General features: G+C 37.9%; 1 protein-coding gene across 2 annotated transcripts in view; it reads left to right on the top strand.

Moving 5' to 3' along the window:
• Positions 1 to 2193: 2193 nt before the first annotated feature.
• The window catches only part of xpo1b (exportin 1 (CRM1 homolog, yeast) b), a 34238-nt gene continuing 18265 nt past the window's right edge, over positions 2194 to 18166 (top strand). The window contains exons 1-6 of one of the 2 annotated variants that reach the window (XM_084736663.1): positions 2194 to 2562; positions 5153 to 5284; positions 5572 to 5673; positions 11832 to 11904; positions 14106 to 14167; positions 17250 to 17294. In XM_084736663.1, coding sequence (XP_084592789.1) covers positions 5159 to 5284; positions 5572 to 5673; positions 11832 to 11904; positions 14106 to 14167; positions 17250 to 17294 — 408 coding nt within the window. In that variant the 5' untranslated portion in view covers positions 2194 to 2562; positions 5153 to 5158. Of the gene's footprint in view, positions 2563 to 5152; positions 5285 to 5571; positions 5674 to 11831; positions 11905 to 13599; positions 13649 to 14105; positions 14168 to 17249; positions 17295 to 18166 lie in introns of those variants that run through there. The other variant, XM_084736664.1, reaches the window with a different exon arrangement.

The raw sequence follows: 18166 nt of genomic DNA, 5'->3' as shown, positions 1-18166 counted from the left end.
GGACATTTAAGACTACATGGGTGGGCAATGAAAAATGAAAAACTATTCTTATATACTATACAGAGTATTTTAGATAAAACCATTGCGGAAGGCGTGACAGTCTATCCTGCACGCTTATTTGTTTGCAAATCTGATATCATGATCAAAATGACAAGTGCGGACAATTGCGTGCATACAGTTCATGTAAATGACAAACCACAATAGTTTAAGCAGCAAATGATCACAGGACAGAGTGCATTATGTGGACCAACATGAATGTCTTATTCCACATATTTTATGCACTGAATTGAATTTTCAGACTCCTCTATCCCTAAAAATCTGTCCTGTTTGTGTCTATTAGTGTGTGGTTTGTTTTCTTCCAAGGGTAGGGGATTCTAGGAATGTGACAGCATGGAGGGCAAACCAAATGGCATTCATGAATCAACACATAGATAATAGGCTTTGAAATCTTGTTTGTTAATAACAAAGGCTCAGATATAGGCCAACTGTCTAGGGTGTGAGACTGATCCAAGGACACTGACACACCAACAGTGCAGAAATACACTAACTTAGATTTGAGATGGAAAATGGCATGCATATTCAACTTTTATTGGCTTTTACTTTACTTTATTTGAAGGATTTTGTGGAGTATAATGATTCTGCACCTGTTTCCTACACTAAAAATCCACTTGCTATGTAGTAGCTGCAACGATTAGTCGATTGATTGTTTAGTTTTCTACTATTGAATTAATCTCCATCTATTCAGATTCTGAGTATTTTTTATGAAAGAAGTCCCAAATCTCTGATTTTAGCTTCTCAAACGTGAATATTGTCTGGTTTTTAGGTCTTTACTCCTCTATGACAGTATCTTTATGTTCTGGACAAAACAAGACATTTAAAGCCGTCATTTTCTAATATTTCATGGACCAATCAACTAATGAACACATCATGAAAATGACTGGCATGTTAATTGAAAATAATCACTAGTTGCATGCATTGTGTGTATAACAGCGAATGCTGAGCTCAATAATAATAGTACACTAGTTGTAATGACCAATGTGCAACTCTGAAACACAACAAAAGTAAAAGCAGCTTTTATTGCAAACACATTTTCATCAACTGAAAACATAAAAAAGGACAAAATGACATTTGCTTTTCACTTCAGACTTGAAAGAACAGCAAATTACAGAAATAAGATGACTTTGCACAAACAGTATTACAGCAGGAGACCATTTAAAGTAACATAAATGATCCGTACATGTTTCTAAGGTTCGCCGAGACATAAAGACATGAGTGGTAGACAGTGTTGCTGGGTAAAGACTCAAACGCCCTTCGAAAAATCCTCCCTGAATGACTTTACTGGGTTGTGTACTGTCTCCACTACACACCAAATCCAGTATTTTTCCATCAAGTAGCGCGCTGGACCACGTGACCACAAAGGAGAAAAAAAACGCTGTCATGTTTGCATCCTCAATTGACAGCGGTGCACGCTGTACACGGCTCTCAACTGACAAAATACAGACAATGCTGCAACATTTCGTGTCTGTGCTGCTGCTGACACTGTACATTTATAAAGTCGGCCGATCACTTTGTCACTGTTGCCCATTCGGGAAACAAATTCTCCTCCAGGTCGTTTTTCTAACCCCGTGCGTTCATGATCATGTAACCACTCCCACTCGTGGCTGGTGGAAAATTACCAGCTTACAAGCAACAGGCAAATGAATGGTACTTGCGGTTTGTCATATCATTCAACCCGAAAGTGTACCTGCATGAGACAGCCACTCCGCTTTCAGGATATATTACGTTTTAAAAGTAGCAGAAGCTTCACTGAGAGTCTAAGTGGATAAAAACATGAAATGGCATTAGTTTACGCCTCGTGTTGCCTTAACGCTGCGTAAAATTTACATTAATGAAGGTAATGTATAACTTGACCCTCTGGAGTAGCAATAAACAGTGGTCGCTTACTTATTCTCTATTCTGATAAGCGGAGTCATGTACAAGTCCATTCTGCATGGGAGTCTGCCCTCTTTTTCTCTCCGGGCGGAGTAGTCGCGTGGGCGCTTGAGCGAATTGAAATAAACTGACAGGCCATTCATCCAATCAGACACCAACTAGGAAGTCTCCGCCGAACACGCAGCCAATCACGGCGTGGTGTGGGCGTAACCCCAGTCCAAACTTTACGCGGCGCCATCGGCTGAAAACTAAACCGAGATGGAATCTCCCAGTCTGAACCGGTTTCAACCGGTTGCGAGTTAGTTGCTTGAGAGAGGAGAGGAGGCGCAGGCATACAACCTCTACACCGCCCCGCTGGAAAATTATTAGAGTAACGAATTAATTAGTGAATCAAGGTTTACTTTGTTTCGTAAGATGTATCGGAGTAACATATTGCTGGGTTTGCCGTGATAGTAGTTTTTGAATCCACATCAGTGGTTCTTACTAGCCAGACATCACTCACTGCTGGAGCTGGAGATAGTCAACGCTGCAGAAATAGGAAATCTTTTCTAACCAACAGTGAAGTACTCACTATATCTTGTAGCTTCTTGGGCAAACGCCACTCTTTTCAGTCAGAGCCTCGGACTTTAGGTAGGTAACTGGGGTGAAGTGCAAACCTGCCATGCTGTGATTAACGTTTCTTGGCTTTTACCTGTGCAAGGAATAAAATGCATATTAGTGTGCGTGTTAAATTGTGTTATCTTGTAGTTTACTGTCATAGTGCTCCTGAACAGACACGCTAATTCAGAATTCATCAGTGGGAAATAGCCTCCGACTGCCCGCTAGCTAGTATGTACACTTTATAAGGATTAGCTCACGATGGCTGTCATGAAAGTGCTGTAAGTTAACCTAACTAAACGTATAACTGACCGTAATGTTACTGTGCGACACTGCAGATGAATAAGTAACCACACGCTGTATGATTAAATCCGTGCCTCTCCCACTACAGCTCAGCAGCATCACTCGGCTGCGTGATGTGAGCGGATGTCAAGTTGATGTTGCTAGGTACTTAGCGGTAGATAATGTTAACTCTAGCGTTTGAAAATGCCATTGTTAAGACAAACTGTTGTCAGCGTTTCTGATGTCTGCTCAACTTCCCTTTTTAAAACACAGTTGTTAAATGACAGTGAGTGAATTCATGTATGGGCTTCCTCTGTCCCTGCTAGGCTTGGTGGGAGTGGTTGTAGTCAGCACCGACGGACCACATGTGAGCTGTTTGTGAGGCACACTAGCTAAAAATATAGCTTAATGGCTAGCTAGTGCTAGCATTCTGTGTGGAGCCCGCTAGTTCGGCGTTCACGCTGTTTACAGTAGCCACGATAGAGGTAATATGAGTTAACTGTCATCGTAGTTGTAAGCTGCATTCATTATTTAAGCGCTTTAACCACGGCTGCCTGCTACGTGTGTTGCGGTCGGTGTTTGGAGGAGTGAACTCCGTCACTTGCAGATGTAAACAACGTGACGTCGCCTAGTATATCCGGCACGTGGCCCGGTTAACCTTCTTAATATGGTCTGAGAAGAAGCGCTTGATTAGTAGATCAGAGTAGGCAGTATGGACGAACTGAGCAGTCTGCAGCCTTCTTGTGTCTATTCTTGACTCTGTTGTTTGCAATGATGTAATGTACCTGAGTATATTTAATCAAGTGTAGTACGTGAGTACAATTTTGAGGGATTTGACTTTTGTTTTCATGACACTTTCTACTTGTACTCAACTGCATCTCTCATCTCATAATGTACTTTTTAGTGCACTGCATTTATCCATTGGTGGAAACAGTATTCGGGTCCTTTTCTTATCTAAAAGTACTAATACCACACTATGGAAATACTCCTCTATAAATCAAAGTAGGCATACACACTAAATATCAGCTATAATTACATCTGATTTGGAAGAATATGTCTGCGCTGAGTTTACATTTTTGAGCAAAATGTTGTATAAAATGTAAACTATAATTGTGAATTTTTAGATGAACTATACTACACCAAATAGATGAACATGTGAAGAGTCAGACTTGTTCCTTGTTTTTGATGTAATACTGATGTTAGTTTTGGTTTGGTCAGAGCTACTGAATATGAAAGCATCTGTCTTTGCTCACTACGCCTTAGCCTTTCTTACATTCAGGTTTTTGTAAACTGTAGGTTATATAAACCTTTTTAATATATAGCAATGTGAAATTATTGGCTATCTTGTCTGTATTTGCCATGAGAAACAGGTATCAGTATTGCTAGAAAAAAAATCTGTACTCTAAGCAAAAGTCCTGCATTTAAAATCTGACTCTATTATCAGCAAAATGTACTTAAAATATCAAAAGTCTTTATGCAGCAAAATTAATCCATTATGAAAATAATCACTAGTTGCACTCCTGTGCAGAATATTTCAACATGAGCTCAGCCAAGTACGACAGAAAAATCCTGCTTTTAGATTAAGACGTGAACCTTAATAATAGTGTAACAGTAATGTGGGATGTTTTGTCTGAGTGCTTTTACTTTTAATACTTAATGTACATTTTGTTTGTAAGACTTACATACAAAAGTTTTTTACAATAGTGAACTTTTACTTGAAACAGAGTATTTGTACAGTGTGGTATTAGAACATTTATTGAAGTAAAGAATTTGAATACTTCCTCCAACACTGATTGTTTGTTTAAAGCACAGGGAAATGTCATTGACTTTGGTTTTATAAATGGTGTACTCAACCATTTTCCAATCAATATTAACCTATTTTAAAAGATAGTGTGGTGCCAGTCTGGTAAAAGCCTTCCTATCACCATTCAAATTAAGGTCACCTGTAGTTTTAAGACACTTTTACAGTATCAGTCTGGTGTTGCTAGCCACTAACTGTGATAATTAAATTAATTTGTCCTTGCTCTGTGGGCCCCTACTTGTAAGTCCTGACTCCTAGGGTGGACCAGAGCAATTTTTCAGCCAGACTGCACTTTCTAAAATCAGTCCAAGAGAAGAAGCAACAAAGCTTTCCTTTCCTTTGTATACGTTTTGAACAGTGACAGGCTTGTGACACCACAAGCTTAACTTCTTAAACTGACAGCTCACTGGTGGGTCGAGGGGATTTTGTTTAGTGGTCAGCTGTTTGGAATTGTTTCTAAACACACACAGTTCACATGACTTTGCCTGTTGAATGTGTTCTGTGCACTCACGACCCCTCCCTCTGCTGTCCTTGTTGCAGAGCTCTATGCCAGCAATTATGACAATGTTAGCAGACCATGCAGCACAGCAGCTGCTGGACTTCAACCAGAAACTGGATATCAACCTACTGGATAATGTGGTGAACTGTCTATATCATGGGGTGGGACCACAGGTACGTTGTGCAGCATGTACAAACACTTTAAAGGCCATCTGACACTGAGTATATTGTTGTGTGTTTGTGTCATAAATATGTGATTATGCATCAAATAAAAGGAAAAAAATGCATATTAATTCTTCCTTTCCTGTTCTACCTGTAAAATAAATCTTCTCATCAGAGACAAATTCACATGATTATTACAGCCAGGGTGCAATATTAATCTTTTGGTCCACCGGCCAAATGGCTAGTGAATGTGCTCGCTCAATGTTTAATCTAAAGTGTCATTCACATTTGTATTACAGCAAAGAATGGCACAAGAAGTGTTGACACACTTGAAAGAGCACCCGGATGCCTGGACGAGAGTGGACACCATCCTCGAGTTTTCCCAGAACATGAACACCAAAGTAAGCCAGCTTCATTCCAGAAAGCATTGATGGAAAGACATTTAACTTGTGCTTTGAGGAAGTGTATGCTTTCAAAATTACAATTCATAAAAAATAAAAAATAAAAACAGTACACTAGGATACGGTGGTTTGCTGACAACATGCTTTAAATTATTTAAAAGAAATCTATTTGGTGGCTCTTTTTTATTAAAGCAGCTTTATCTACTGTGAGTGCACATGGACCCAGGAGAGGTTAAATACGTAGTCCTGGTGGCATTTGCACTATGCCCTAAACTCGTGAGCTATGCAGGACCTCTGCGCTTCTGATAAAATTAATTCTGTTGGATCTGAACATACCAGATAAACAGTTGACTTTGCCTGTCAACGCCTGATGGTAATATCATACAATGCTAAATAAACCTTTGAAGATTCTGCACAGTTGGATCTGAATGAAATGAGCTCCTGCAATTTTACCCATCTTCTTAATCATAATACCAATCCTATCAGCTTTATTTCTTTTGTTTGGTCTACTAATATGGAGTAAGCAGCAGTGTTGGTCTGTATTGCAGTACACCCGTGAGGAATGCACATTTGAATCAGGTTCATTGATCAGTCATCAAGAAATGTTAATTATTTAAATATTTGACATGAGTGCAATCTAGTAAAGTAGGTCGTTGAATCATCATAAGTTATAAAATTGTTGCTCCTGCTTTACGTGTCATTCAACAAATCTTTAAACGTTAGAGATGTTCCCATACCATTTTTCCCATCCCGATACAGATTCTGATACCTCAGCTTTGTGCATTGGCTGATACTGCCCTGAAACCATGTTTTAAAAAACATTATTATTATAATTAGTAGTAGCTGTATACTGCTAACCCTGTACCAATGCAGTATGATTGTCATTGTTGTTTGGTCTGCCTTATGTTAAAAAGGTTATGGTATGGGGCACTGCTTAGAAGTAAATAGGTCCTGTTTATTTAATTTAAATATGATTGATTGGTGCATAGACATGCCAGTACCTGATACAGCATTTTAGACTATATTGGAGGAAGAGGTGCAACGATTCATCTATTATGAATCCATTATTAAATTAATCACCAATTAATATAATTGAATAATCGGTTTTAGCTGGTTTTTAAGCAAAGAAGCCCAAATTCTCTGATTCCAGCTTCTTAAATGTGAAGATTTTCTGTTTTTATTTTACTCCTCTATGTCAATAAATTGAATATCATTAGGTTGAGGATGTAATTTTGAGCTTTGACAAACACTGATAGACATTTGTCACAATTTTCTGACATTTTATAGACCAAACAACTAATAGATTAGTTGAGAACATAATCCACAGATTAATCGACGCTGAAAATTATTGTTAGTTGCAGCCCTAATAGGATGCATTCCCAGTACTGCCATTGGAACAACCCTATTAAACAGACTCCTGTATGACTTGCATGATTTACTGCATATAAACTAGATGAGACTAAAAACCCAGGTCATGTGATACATATTTTTGTATCTGTGAAAACAGCTGAAGCTTACAAATGCCAACATCCAGTAGAAAAGGGGCTGCTCATCCCCTTGCTTGTTAGATATATGGACGTAATCAGCATGGACAAGGGTGAGCTGTACGTACAGGCAGCTGTTGTAACTCCTCATTGATCAAGAGTTAGTGCATCAGTTTTGCAAGGTATAGTGAAGACATAGTAAGCCGCTTAGAAAAAGAGCTGCAGGCAATAGCTATCTAGCATTTACTGAACTCTCACTTCCAGCACGTTATCAAGGTCAGCAACACCATTTACCCTACAGTTTCCTGTCATAAAAACGCTGCTGCTGTGCTCGTAGCAGGGGCTCCAATCAGTTAGTGCTGTTACACTAACTTTTTGACTTGTCAAGTGCTAAAAAAAATCATACAGATGTAAACAATAACCAGTATTAGACATTATTTTGAGTTTTCAAAGTAATAACACTAGTAAATTGATTATTGATAAACCATTAACACCCCTATTGCCTCTCATATCTTATTTGAAGTACTCAGATTTGGATTGTGCCTTACAGTATGTCCACACAGATAAGTGTTTATTGTGCCCCTCTGGTGCACTGATACAGCTGACAAAGCAAATGGCATGGGAATTGTGACCCCATTGATTCATTGTTCAAACTCATCAAGGGATTCATAGCTGTATTAACAATACACAAACTGACCGATTTATGTAATAGAGTACTCAAACCTAACGTCCATAATGTAAAATGATTAATCAATGTATGTACCTAGTATGAGGTAAACTGCAATGTATCCACAACTTCCTCAAAGTACACAATGTGACAGTTGCCTTTTTTCTTTTTTGCTTGCCTGTAAGATTGCTTTTAACACTGACATTCATTACTAATGTCTTAAGTTGATGTATCAACAGTACCTTTTCTAGTTTTAAATTTATTACTTGCCAAAAAATGGGTTCATTAGAGGAAAAGAGGGAAAAAAAGGTAAACACTTGAATTCTGCATTTATCTTGTCTCGGTAGTCTAAAAAGTGCATAATTTCTAAGCACTTTGAGCATTTGGGTTTTTTGTTAGTACTACAGTAATTATATTAATTGAAAAAATGTAATGAATTCAAGCTGTGACTATTTGATATTAATCACAATGTTCCATTATGTTTATGGCTTGTAATAGGAAGAAAAGGGGTGTGTCATCCTGTGCATCATGACACAGCTAGGCTTTGACGGCAGGCCTCCACAAGGTCTACCCTTTTTTAAATTCCCTTTGACTGAATTCTGTTCATCCGTTTCTATTGCATCTGTTTCATTGGACAGAGGGAGGGTGCAGGCTGCAGTCAGTAGGATCCATTGTAGAGAGACAATCTGTTGATGGCTTAATTTCACCTGTAGGGATCATGGCTCTGTTCCCGCCCCACCCTTCTCTCCTCTTACAGTGCATCCTCTTCCACTTCTCCCCTCTGTTCCCCTCAGTTTTTCAGCCCAGATCCTTTATTTATCTGCTTTTGCCAGCTAAAAATTTGCATTTGGCAGTTGAACTGCTGATAATTTCTCTCTTCTTACCTTTTGTGATGGTTTGTGCAAAGTGTGGCAGTTAAAGGTGAAATGAAACATGCCAGAAATGTGTTCGGCACTCCAAGTGACACCTGTCAATGGTGCCTGTAAGGAGATTTCACCTTTAATCTTCCAGCATCCATTGTCTGTAGCACATTGTTAATTCTGCTTTAATAATATCCTATACTACATGTCATTCATTATTATTTTTTGGAATTGTTGTTAAATTGATGATCCCTACAGTTGAAACAGTCAGTTTAAGTAATACTAGAAGAAAAATCTAATAAATAAAATGTTGTTTTTTTTCTTCATGCTTGACTATTAAGCAATCAGAAATATAGGGCATAACCTGTGGTTGGTCTTGCTGTTCCTCAAGACACACCAGTTAAAGAGACGTTGTTTAGGCTTACTTTAAACTTGAATCATATTTAAGTGTTGGGAAAATTGACTTGCATGGTTAAGGGTTGGGTATCGATGAGATTTTATTGGTTTGGATTCTGCTAATCGATTCTGGTTCTTATTAAGAACCTGTTCACATTCTACGCTGTTTGAGTAATAAAAGAAACCAATTAACCCCAAAAACCTCATTTTCAACAGATTTTAGGATGCCATAAAAAGTCACATGTCATAAACAAGGAGGCATTTTATATTTTACTTTTTAGGAAGAAAAAACAAGATGAAAATGTATGTATATTATAATATTGTCCCCTTTTTACACTTGGTTTGTTTTTACTTGGACACAGTAGCAGCAGGGATGTTGAGTTTGGGACATAACGACTGCAACTGGGGTCACTAAAAATCCCTCATTCTCAGTGGACGTTAAAAAATGGAAGGGGTTTAAATGGTGAGGGCATGTTGCCTCAGATACTAGCGGGGCACAAATTATCATCTGCCAAATGCTGGTAAAACAGGCAAGTTGCTGGTAGATTTGCTTCACTCAACAGCCAAAAAAAGAACAGTTAGGATCTCTTGAGTGTTTGGTAAAATTTAAAACTTCGCTAGCCAGTTGGCTGGTGGACAGAAAAGTTAATTTTGCACCCTGGATATTGTTTAGATCAGACTATAAAATACAACACAGGGGGTCCAGTTTGAGTATTAGATCCACAAGGCTTGTCCAGTGGTTTACAATATGAAGGACAATTTTACTCATCTGTAAAGTTACATGTCGGCAGTCATTTTATTTTTGCAGCAATGATCTTTAGGATCAAGGTATTCATGTTACAAACTAATCTACAAGGAATGTGTCCATGACTGACGACTACAGCACCTTGACAAGATGAAGGTGCAACTTTTAGTGGGGAGACAAAGAGGTTTTGAAGCTCACCCCTGCTGCATCAACAAATTGGTTCCATTTAAATTAATGAGAGGGGCCACCTTATTTTTTGATAATTCTGGACTGTAGTTTGTCTTACTTAGGCTTTATGTAGTGCTGCAGAAATTAGTCCCAAGACCCTAAAAAGAGCATATTGGCACTTCCAGTTCTCTCGCCTTTAAGTCAGTGGGTTTTTTGATTGTTTTCTTTTTGTTAGATGCCTGAAATAAGGTCTGTGGTCAACACAAGCTGAAGAAACTTAGAAGTTTTGTTACCTGAACCAGAGTGGTGCTATTTTCTGGGTTGGCCGACATAAAAACATCATCCCTGCCGCACTCTATACCCATGCTGAAGTAAATGCTTTGTCATGATTTTTTTCTGACTTTTTTCATGTCATAAACTTATTTTTGAGCTGTGATTAGGGTTGCGCATTTAATCACAATCTTTTGGAAAAAGGAAAAAAAAAGCATGATAATGAGGTGTTTTAGTACGGCATAGATGGCCCGGCCAAAAAAATCTGGTTCTTCAGAAAACACGTTTGTTTGATACAGACCTCAATAAATATCACATCATCACAATTTTAATAGTTTTTTTCCAGTGAACATGAAAATTGTAATGCAAAACTGATCATTTCCACTAATTGTATTGCATGTCATGAATGCAGTTGCAGTCAAAATCATCACAATATGACTTTTACCAAATTGTGCAGCCCTAACTGTGATTATGTTTTACTGTATGACTACTGTCCTTTTTTAAATGGGCTATAAGCACCAGACCTCTGTATTGACACATGCACAGCTGGTGAGGTAGACACAAACACAGTAGGTTCAAAGTAAGGTTAGGCAATATGTTAACATTTTCCAGCCAGCCACAGCCATCCTAATAAGTGGTGATTGCTGATATATTTGCCCCCTCACTGTTTCAGCTTAGAGATGTGTGCCAGCCACATCCAACAAGTAAAATAAACTCACAAAATGTCAAGAAAGGAAATATAGTTGTTTTCCTTATCAAACCAAAGCACAACTGTGCACCTTATGAATTGGAGTTTCTCTCTTTTACTGACCTGAGACAGGCTCACCACAACTGTCTTGGTTAGTTTTTGCACTCTTCCAGCAATAAATCAATCCTTAATTCACCAAGTTAGATGTGAAAATCTTCTTGCTTTACTGACTGTTTTCCTCTCTCATTAACACCTAAATAAAATGACAAAAATCGCACCCAAAAAACAAACCGACCATGTACTCAGCCAAGTACTGATATGTTTGTCCAGCTGCCCAACCTTAGTTCAGACTTTGCTTTCAGGAGTCATTGAGCTCATGCAGATTCTTTCATAACAAATTCACAGTACTTAAGTACTGGAGCCACTTCAAATTTACCAGAAAAACTTTCTCGATGCCCAACCCTACACAGGACTTATATCCTCAGTAAAAGTACATTTACCATAGACCTTGTTATGTCTTATAGTCTTTTAGACTCATTCTTAGAGCGATCAGAGCCAAAGCGGGTTAATGGTTGTTGTATTTTTCTTGAGTTTTTTGCTGTCTGGTGTGATGCTGGGAGAAACAGCAGGACTTCTGCAGTGTTTCCAGCTTAAGGCTGCTTATAGAGATGTTAAAAAAGAAACTACAAGTGAATGTTCTGCATACTACAAAATCTGCATGAAAGATGTGGTTCAGTCCAATCCAATTTAGACATGCAAGTTATTACAGGCTGGTCCACTTCATACTGTTTTTGGTTTGTATTAAAATTACACAATGCTTGTTTTGGAATGTCATCATAACTGCTTTATCCTAATGCGTCTCCTTCCTTGCATGTTACAGTACTATGCTCTTCAGATTCTGGAAACGGTTATCAAAACAAGATGGAAGATTCTTCCCAGGAATCAATGTGAAGGTAACACTTAATTTTGATGGTATAAGTCACAAAATATTTGGATTCTGTCAGTGTCACTGCCTTTTTAAATGTTGTGACGTGCGGTTGCCAAGTTGAGGAGTGTTCCCCCACTAAGCATGCTGGTTTGTTTTCTGCTTGACTGGCTTCTACTGGTCGCTGCAAGCCAGGTTGGATTTTGCACTGTAGCAGCTGTTTTACAGAGGACAACAACCAAAACAGCCCAGCACTGATTTTAAACCTTTTGTGAAGGGGCGTCTTTAAAGAAGTAGAGGAACTTTAGTTATAGTTATTCCTTCACTTCCGTACATTACTTTAAAATGTTAAAGCCCCCATGTGTTCAATTTTTATGTCATGGTATCTTTCAAATTACTTTTTTTTTAACCTGTTCATCTTATTGTATTTAGGGATGGTAATTGATAAATTGTTATTGATACCAATGCCATTTATTGAGTCAATATCTGTCTAGAAGAAAGAAGTCTTACCCATGTTTTCAGTCAGTGCAACTGTTTTATTATCTCTGAGTAGGACCACAGTAACAGAGACAGACTAGAAAAGTCATTGATATGTCTCAGGTGTGCAAACACTGCACTGTTAATCTGTGGCAACAGTCTGTCTGTCATCATCTAAAATGGATGAAATGAGATAATATTTGTAAAGCATTTGTTTAATTTAGGTTTGCTTAGTCAAAGAGAAAATCTGCTAATCCTGTCTGCATGGCACTAATTTTATTGTAACACAGAGTGTTTACCCCCTTTAATGGATGTGCTGCTTGGTTGGGAAGCAGAGGCACTCAGGAATAGAGTGTCAACTACATGACATTCCTGGAGTTTAAGCCCATGTTGCATAGAAAGATGTTCCAATATATTGCTGGAATTTCCACCTTAGAAATGATCATTTAACAGACATTACAGCAACGCCACGCTTTGGACCATTTCTTCCTTTCGGCCATGCCTCCTTCTCGTTGCAAGTTTCCAGCAGCAAAAATGTGTGCGTTCGATGTCATTGTTTTACAATGCGCAACTGACAGAAAAGAAATTGTCTGACTCTGCATCGATAGAAGGAACAGAGAAGTGCAGAAGTATACAGTTCTGAAGTGGTTCTAAACTGGAACCAGTTATCAATTCCCATCCCTAATTGCAGCCAACAGAGAAGAAGGGACAAGTTATTGGCGTGGAGTAATCCCTGCCATTGTGTTTTTTCTGAAACTACCACCACAAGTTGCCAAAGTCAGATATTTTCAAATCTTACACATAGGGGCTTTAACCAGAAGTCTTTGGAAGGACTCCAGATTTTCATGAATAATTATTATAAGCATGAAGCATCAAATGCAACTATGTCTTGCATTTTACATAAATCTTTTTAAATTTGATTACAACCACAATGTAAGGTTTTACATTTTCAGACCATTGCCTAATTGCCAGTTCTACTTTAACTTTAAGTTAACATTAAAACTTATTTATTGTGTTTTGTTACCACCGACTGCTGAATACTTAATTTAGATTTTTTAAGAATCTGAAAACAGGGATGAAAACTGTCTTAAAAGATTTTGGTTTGAGCAAAAAGCCATGATTATGACAATAATAATAATTATTGTATAAGTGCAAATCAGTTGATTCTGCCTCCCTCCATTCTTCTATAATTTTGCTCAAAATTCATTTTTTCATTGACCTAAGACTTCCCTACTTCTGACCGTAGATGCCTGAATTTTGTTCAAGTGGCAAACCCAGTGCAGGGCGACCGGCAAGTATGTCTTTTCCCCCCTTGTGTCAGAGTATTGCCTTGTTTTCGGCTCCGCTCACTACACCCCAGCACATAATTTTCAGAATTAAGTACAGATACAGTCTAGAACAAATTCGAGGGAGCTGAAAACACATTTTTGAAGATGCTCTGCTCACATTGACAATCTTTACTGTCTGTAAAAACACGTGGGGAAATGTAACTTCCACTGAACTGACCAAAACTTTTGCCCTGAAGTTCAGTGGCAGCTGCATCCATGTGTTTACCAACAGGCTTTGCAAGTGTTTTTAAAGTACAAATGTACTGGAATAAGATTTTCAGATTCAGCTAGTTAAGAGCCAGCAGACTGTTAGGGTTACTGAGTAACATATTCCAGGCAACTCGTCATGTCAGGATGTGTTTAATTAACATGTTTTACTGGTGCACGCTAACAATGTTCCTCTGATATCTTTGTGTTTTACCAGGTATAAAAAAATATGTTGTTGGTCTCATTATCAAGACTTCATCTGATGCATCAAATGTGGAGGTGAGTAAACTTGGAATTTAACTTAAACATGCCTTACATTTTTGGGTAATCATATGAGAGCTAAACCGTAAAAGCTGACAAAACAATGCCAACTGAGCTGTTTGGTTAATAATGTTTTTTTGTTTAATATTAAGCCGCATCGCCATGAAAAAAAAGCAAAAATATACTAAATAACAGTTATTTTAGTATTTTTTTTATTGTTAAAATTAAATGGACAAACTTTGTAGTGTCAAGATAACATTTACCAACACTGATTTGGACTAATTCTTTACCTGAAAATACATATTTTTTCCTCTTACATGTAGTGCTATTTATCCATCTAGATATTTTTTTGGTGTGAGTTGAGATATCAGCCATAGAGATGTCTGCCTTCTCTCAAGTATAATGGGACAAGCTGGTGCTCAGCTTGTGGTGCTCAATGTGCAAAACAATTTGAAACACTCAAAAGTAGTGTCCACAGACCTTGTTTTAAACAATATTATATAGGAACTACTTTGTTTATATGGTAGAATCTCCTGGAACTACTTTCTTTCTACTAGAAACTAATTTATTTCTACTGGAATGAAAGTTGTTCTTAAATGAAGTTACTCACAACAAGGTCTGTGGATTATCTTAAGTAACTGGGTCGTGATTTCTGGAAAGAGTTTGTGGTGCACAAAACACCAAAAAACACATTTGAACAAATTCAACAGCAATGCCTGAGTGTCATTAAGTCCCATTATTTTTGAGAGAATGCAGACATCTCCAGAACTCAGCAACGCACACCAGAACAATCTAGATAGATGAATAGCACAGCGGATAAGAGGAACAATATATATATTTGAGTATAGGGTGAAGTGTTCTTTTAACACAACCCAAAGCTATCTTCATTCTGTTGGCATTTACATTGACAGCCATATTCACAAATTGGTGTGTGTCTCCTGTTTTTCTGTTTATGTTACATCAGAGCAGCATGTAAGCAACAGTCACTTCTCCTAGCCAGCTTATCTCAGGACAGCCATGAGTAATGCTGGTAACCATAGTGCTATGTTGTCAGACCCAAAGATGGTGACTTCAGCTGCTTTTGAAAATGTTTTCGGGCAACTTGACCACTCCAACAACAGCCAGAGGGTTGAGTTGTTGACAGTAGATTTTTATGCTTTTCCTTTGGAGAACACAGCATTTTGCTCTATGCTTTATTAAATTTACTTGCTACACTGAACTCCAGTGTGAAAACTGTGACTGGGTTTAAAATGCATTGCTTCTTTGATGGCTGTGATTTATTAGCAACCCACCTGAAAACATGCAACACTCACATGTGAGAGGCAGCAAGTGTACAACACAGCTTGTCTAATGTGATTCAGCTTTGAAATGAAAAACCTAATCAAATTCAAGTCCATTAGTGATTACAGCAGCTTTCAGAAAGTCACTTTGGTTGGCTGTCACTCTGCTGTGTAACTCAGCTGTATGATCATCAGATGGGAAGGAGGAAGGAAGCCATGTCAGTAATGTGTAAATGGAGTTGTGCAGCATAACTTAAGTTACAATGGAATCTTTAGTTTTCTGTTGAGTTCCTAATATTAGCAGTACTCTTACCGTACAATTCACACCAAAATCAAAAATACATATTTTTCCTCTTGCCTGTAGTGCTGTTAATCCATCCAGATTGTTTTGTTGTGATTTGCAAAGTTGTGGAGATATGGGCCATAGAGATGTCTGTCTTCCCTCCCTCCAGTATTGTGGAACTAGATGGCACTCAGCGCATGGTGCTCAGAGTGCTAAAAAATTACACTGGAAAACTCAACAGAAGTATCTATTTACATAAATCATGACCCAGTTACTCAAGATAATCCACAGACCTGGTTGTGAGCAGTTTCATGCAGTTTTCATTCTACAGAAGTATACCTGCACCAACAGAAGGAGGCGTACATCTACTCGTGGACGAGAGGTTACAGCTCAGCTGCAGAGGGCATCATTAATGTTCACATCCTGCGCTGTCACAAGCACAAGCCTCTTGTCCATGAGCAGATGCATGCTTCCTTCTGTGCTGTGATGTGGTTGGTAGAAAGAAAGTTTCTACATGAAGTGTTGTATTTTTTGGCGCTTTGAACACCACTAGCCAAGTGCCATCAAGTTGGATTATATTTGAGAGAAGGCAGACAGCTCTATGGCTGGTATGTCAAAACTTAGTAACTCACTTAAGATCTATCTAAATAGATAAATAGCACTACAGGTAAGAATAAAATAAATATTGATTTTGGGGTGACCTGCCCCTGTAATGAAAACTAGCACAAGGCTAAAAACTATTTGTTAAAATCCATATGATGGTGTAAAAGCAAAAATAAAAGTGAAGCTGATGCTTTTAACTAGAGGTTAGCTGTGTACAAGGTACTCTGGTAAAGGTAACACAAAAATTTCAGAGTGTTGTTGGTTGATAGCATTTTATAACTAACTTGCTGAGAATGTGGCTTTCCAGACATGGTTTTGGTGTTTACAACTCTACATAACATTACACATTAAATCCAACTGGACAGACTTTTCACAAGGTCACTTGGATTATAGCACCAAGCTGGTCAGACAGTTTTTGAGTAGTAATTGAATTTGAAGTGCGGTCTGTTATCCAAAACAGCACTCTTCAATGCAGAAATAATGGTTTCATTCAGAATGAAAAAAAATGATGTGCTGCAGTGTGATAGAAAGTTATTATATTAGTATAACTTCATTATTTACTTTACTGACGGCTATGATTTGCTGATACATTAGATTTGTAATGTTTATTTTCATGAGTACTAAAGACAGTACTAAAGCATCTTTTACAACCACACGTCTTTTCCTTCTTATTTAAAATTTGTAGAATTGTGGAAGTCATCTGATAGTTCCAAAACATGAAACATTCAAATTTAATGTTTTACTTTTAATTATGCTGTTGTCCCTTTTTAATCGTGCCTTTTTAATCATTGTCTTGTTCTTGTTCTTCTTCACTTCTCTGAAGTGTTCCAAATTCAGTTTTTAATGATGAGATGAAATGCCAGATTGCTTGTGTTCTGAAACTGATATAGAATGACTTGCATTAATTTATCTCTTGTTTTTGTTTACTTTTTAGAAAGAAAAGGTGTACATTGGAAAGCTGAACATGATCCTTGTTCAGGTAAGCTTTCAATAGCGCTTCCAAGTCAAAAACTTTTGTTACTAAAACATTTTCAAAGCTGCCTTTGGAGCCACAACTCAGTTGCAAAACCTTAAAGATCCCATCCACTCAAAAATGTGTTTGATTGTGTTTATGTCCACCAAGATTTCCGAACTTGACTATACTGACTTGTATCTGTACGCTTGTCACCAGAAGGGTGTTTTCACAATTGTCTACTGAAGGGGAAGATTTTTGCACACTTCCCTAAAATCTGAGATTCAAATGCAGCCCAGGCAAGCCAGATTTAGTGTGTAATAAATTCAAAAGCCAATCGTTGTAATGCAGGAAAAGAAACTTGTAACGTTCAGCACAGACCAGGCTTGTCAGTACTGAGATTGAGGGTTAGCATTAGCTGTGTCAGCCACTGCCAGTTGCAAGCTAACAACATAAACAAATAAAATATGCTAACTTCACTTACCATTATGATACATCTTTAGAAAATTGTTGATTTTAGTGCACAACAGACTCCTCATCTGAGTCTGGGTCATGATGTCCACTGCTACTTTACCAGATCCAGGTCTTCTCATTGAGGGAGAAGTGTAGATGTCCATCCAGGACGTTTTGAAATGGCCTTTTTTTTATACATGAAAATCATGTTAAATAAAATACTAATCATAGTAGAGTTTTTTTTTTACTTTCAAATCTCTCTGGAGAGGAACTTTAAAACTACAGAATGATGAAGGCACTACTTAACATGTAAAACATTTGTCATGTGCACAGTGTACTTAAAAGCCTGGTGGTATATATACCACATTATTGCTTACTGACTGCTGTTGAATCATGGTGGTTGGTTAGTTTCTCACAGGCTAGCTTATCACTGTGGTTACTGAGGG

The sequence above is a fragment of the Lutjanus erythropterus genome, chromosome 14 (assembly GCF_056507025.1).
Source record: "Lutjanus erythropterus isolate fLutEry1 chromosome 14, fLutEry1.hap2, whole genome shotgun sequence".
Classification (NCBI taxonomy): Eukaryota; Metazoa; Chordata; class Actinopteri; order Lutjaniformes; family Lutjanidae; genus Lutjanus; species Lutjanus erythropterus.
This window is presented reverse-complemented; position numbering and strand designations above follow the sequence as displayed.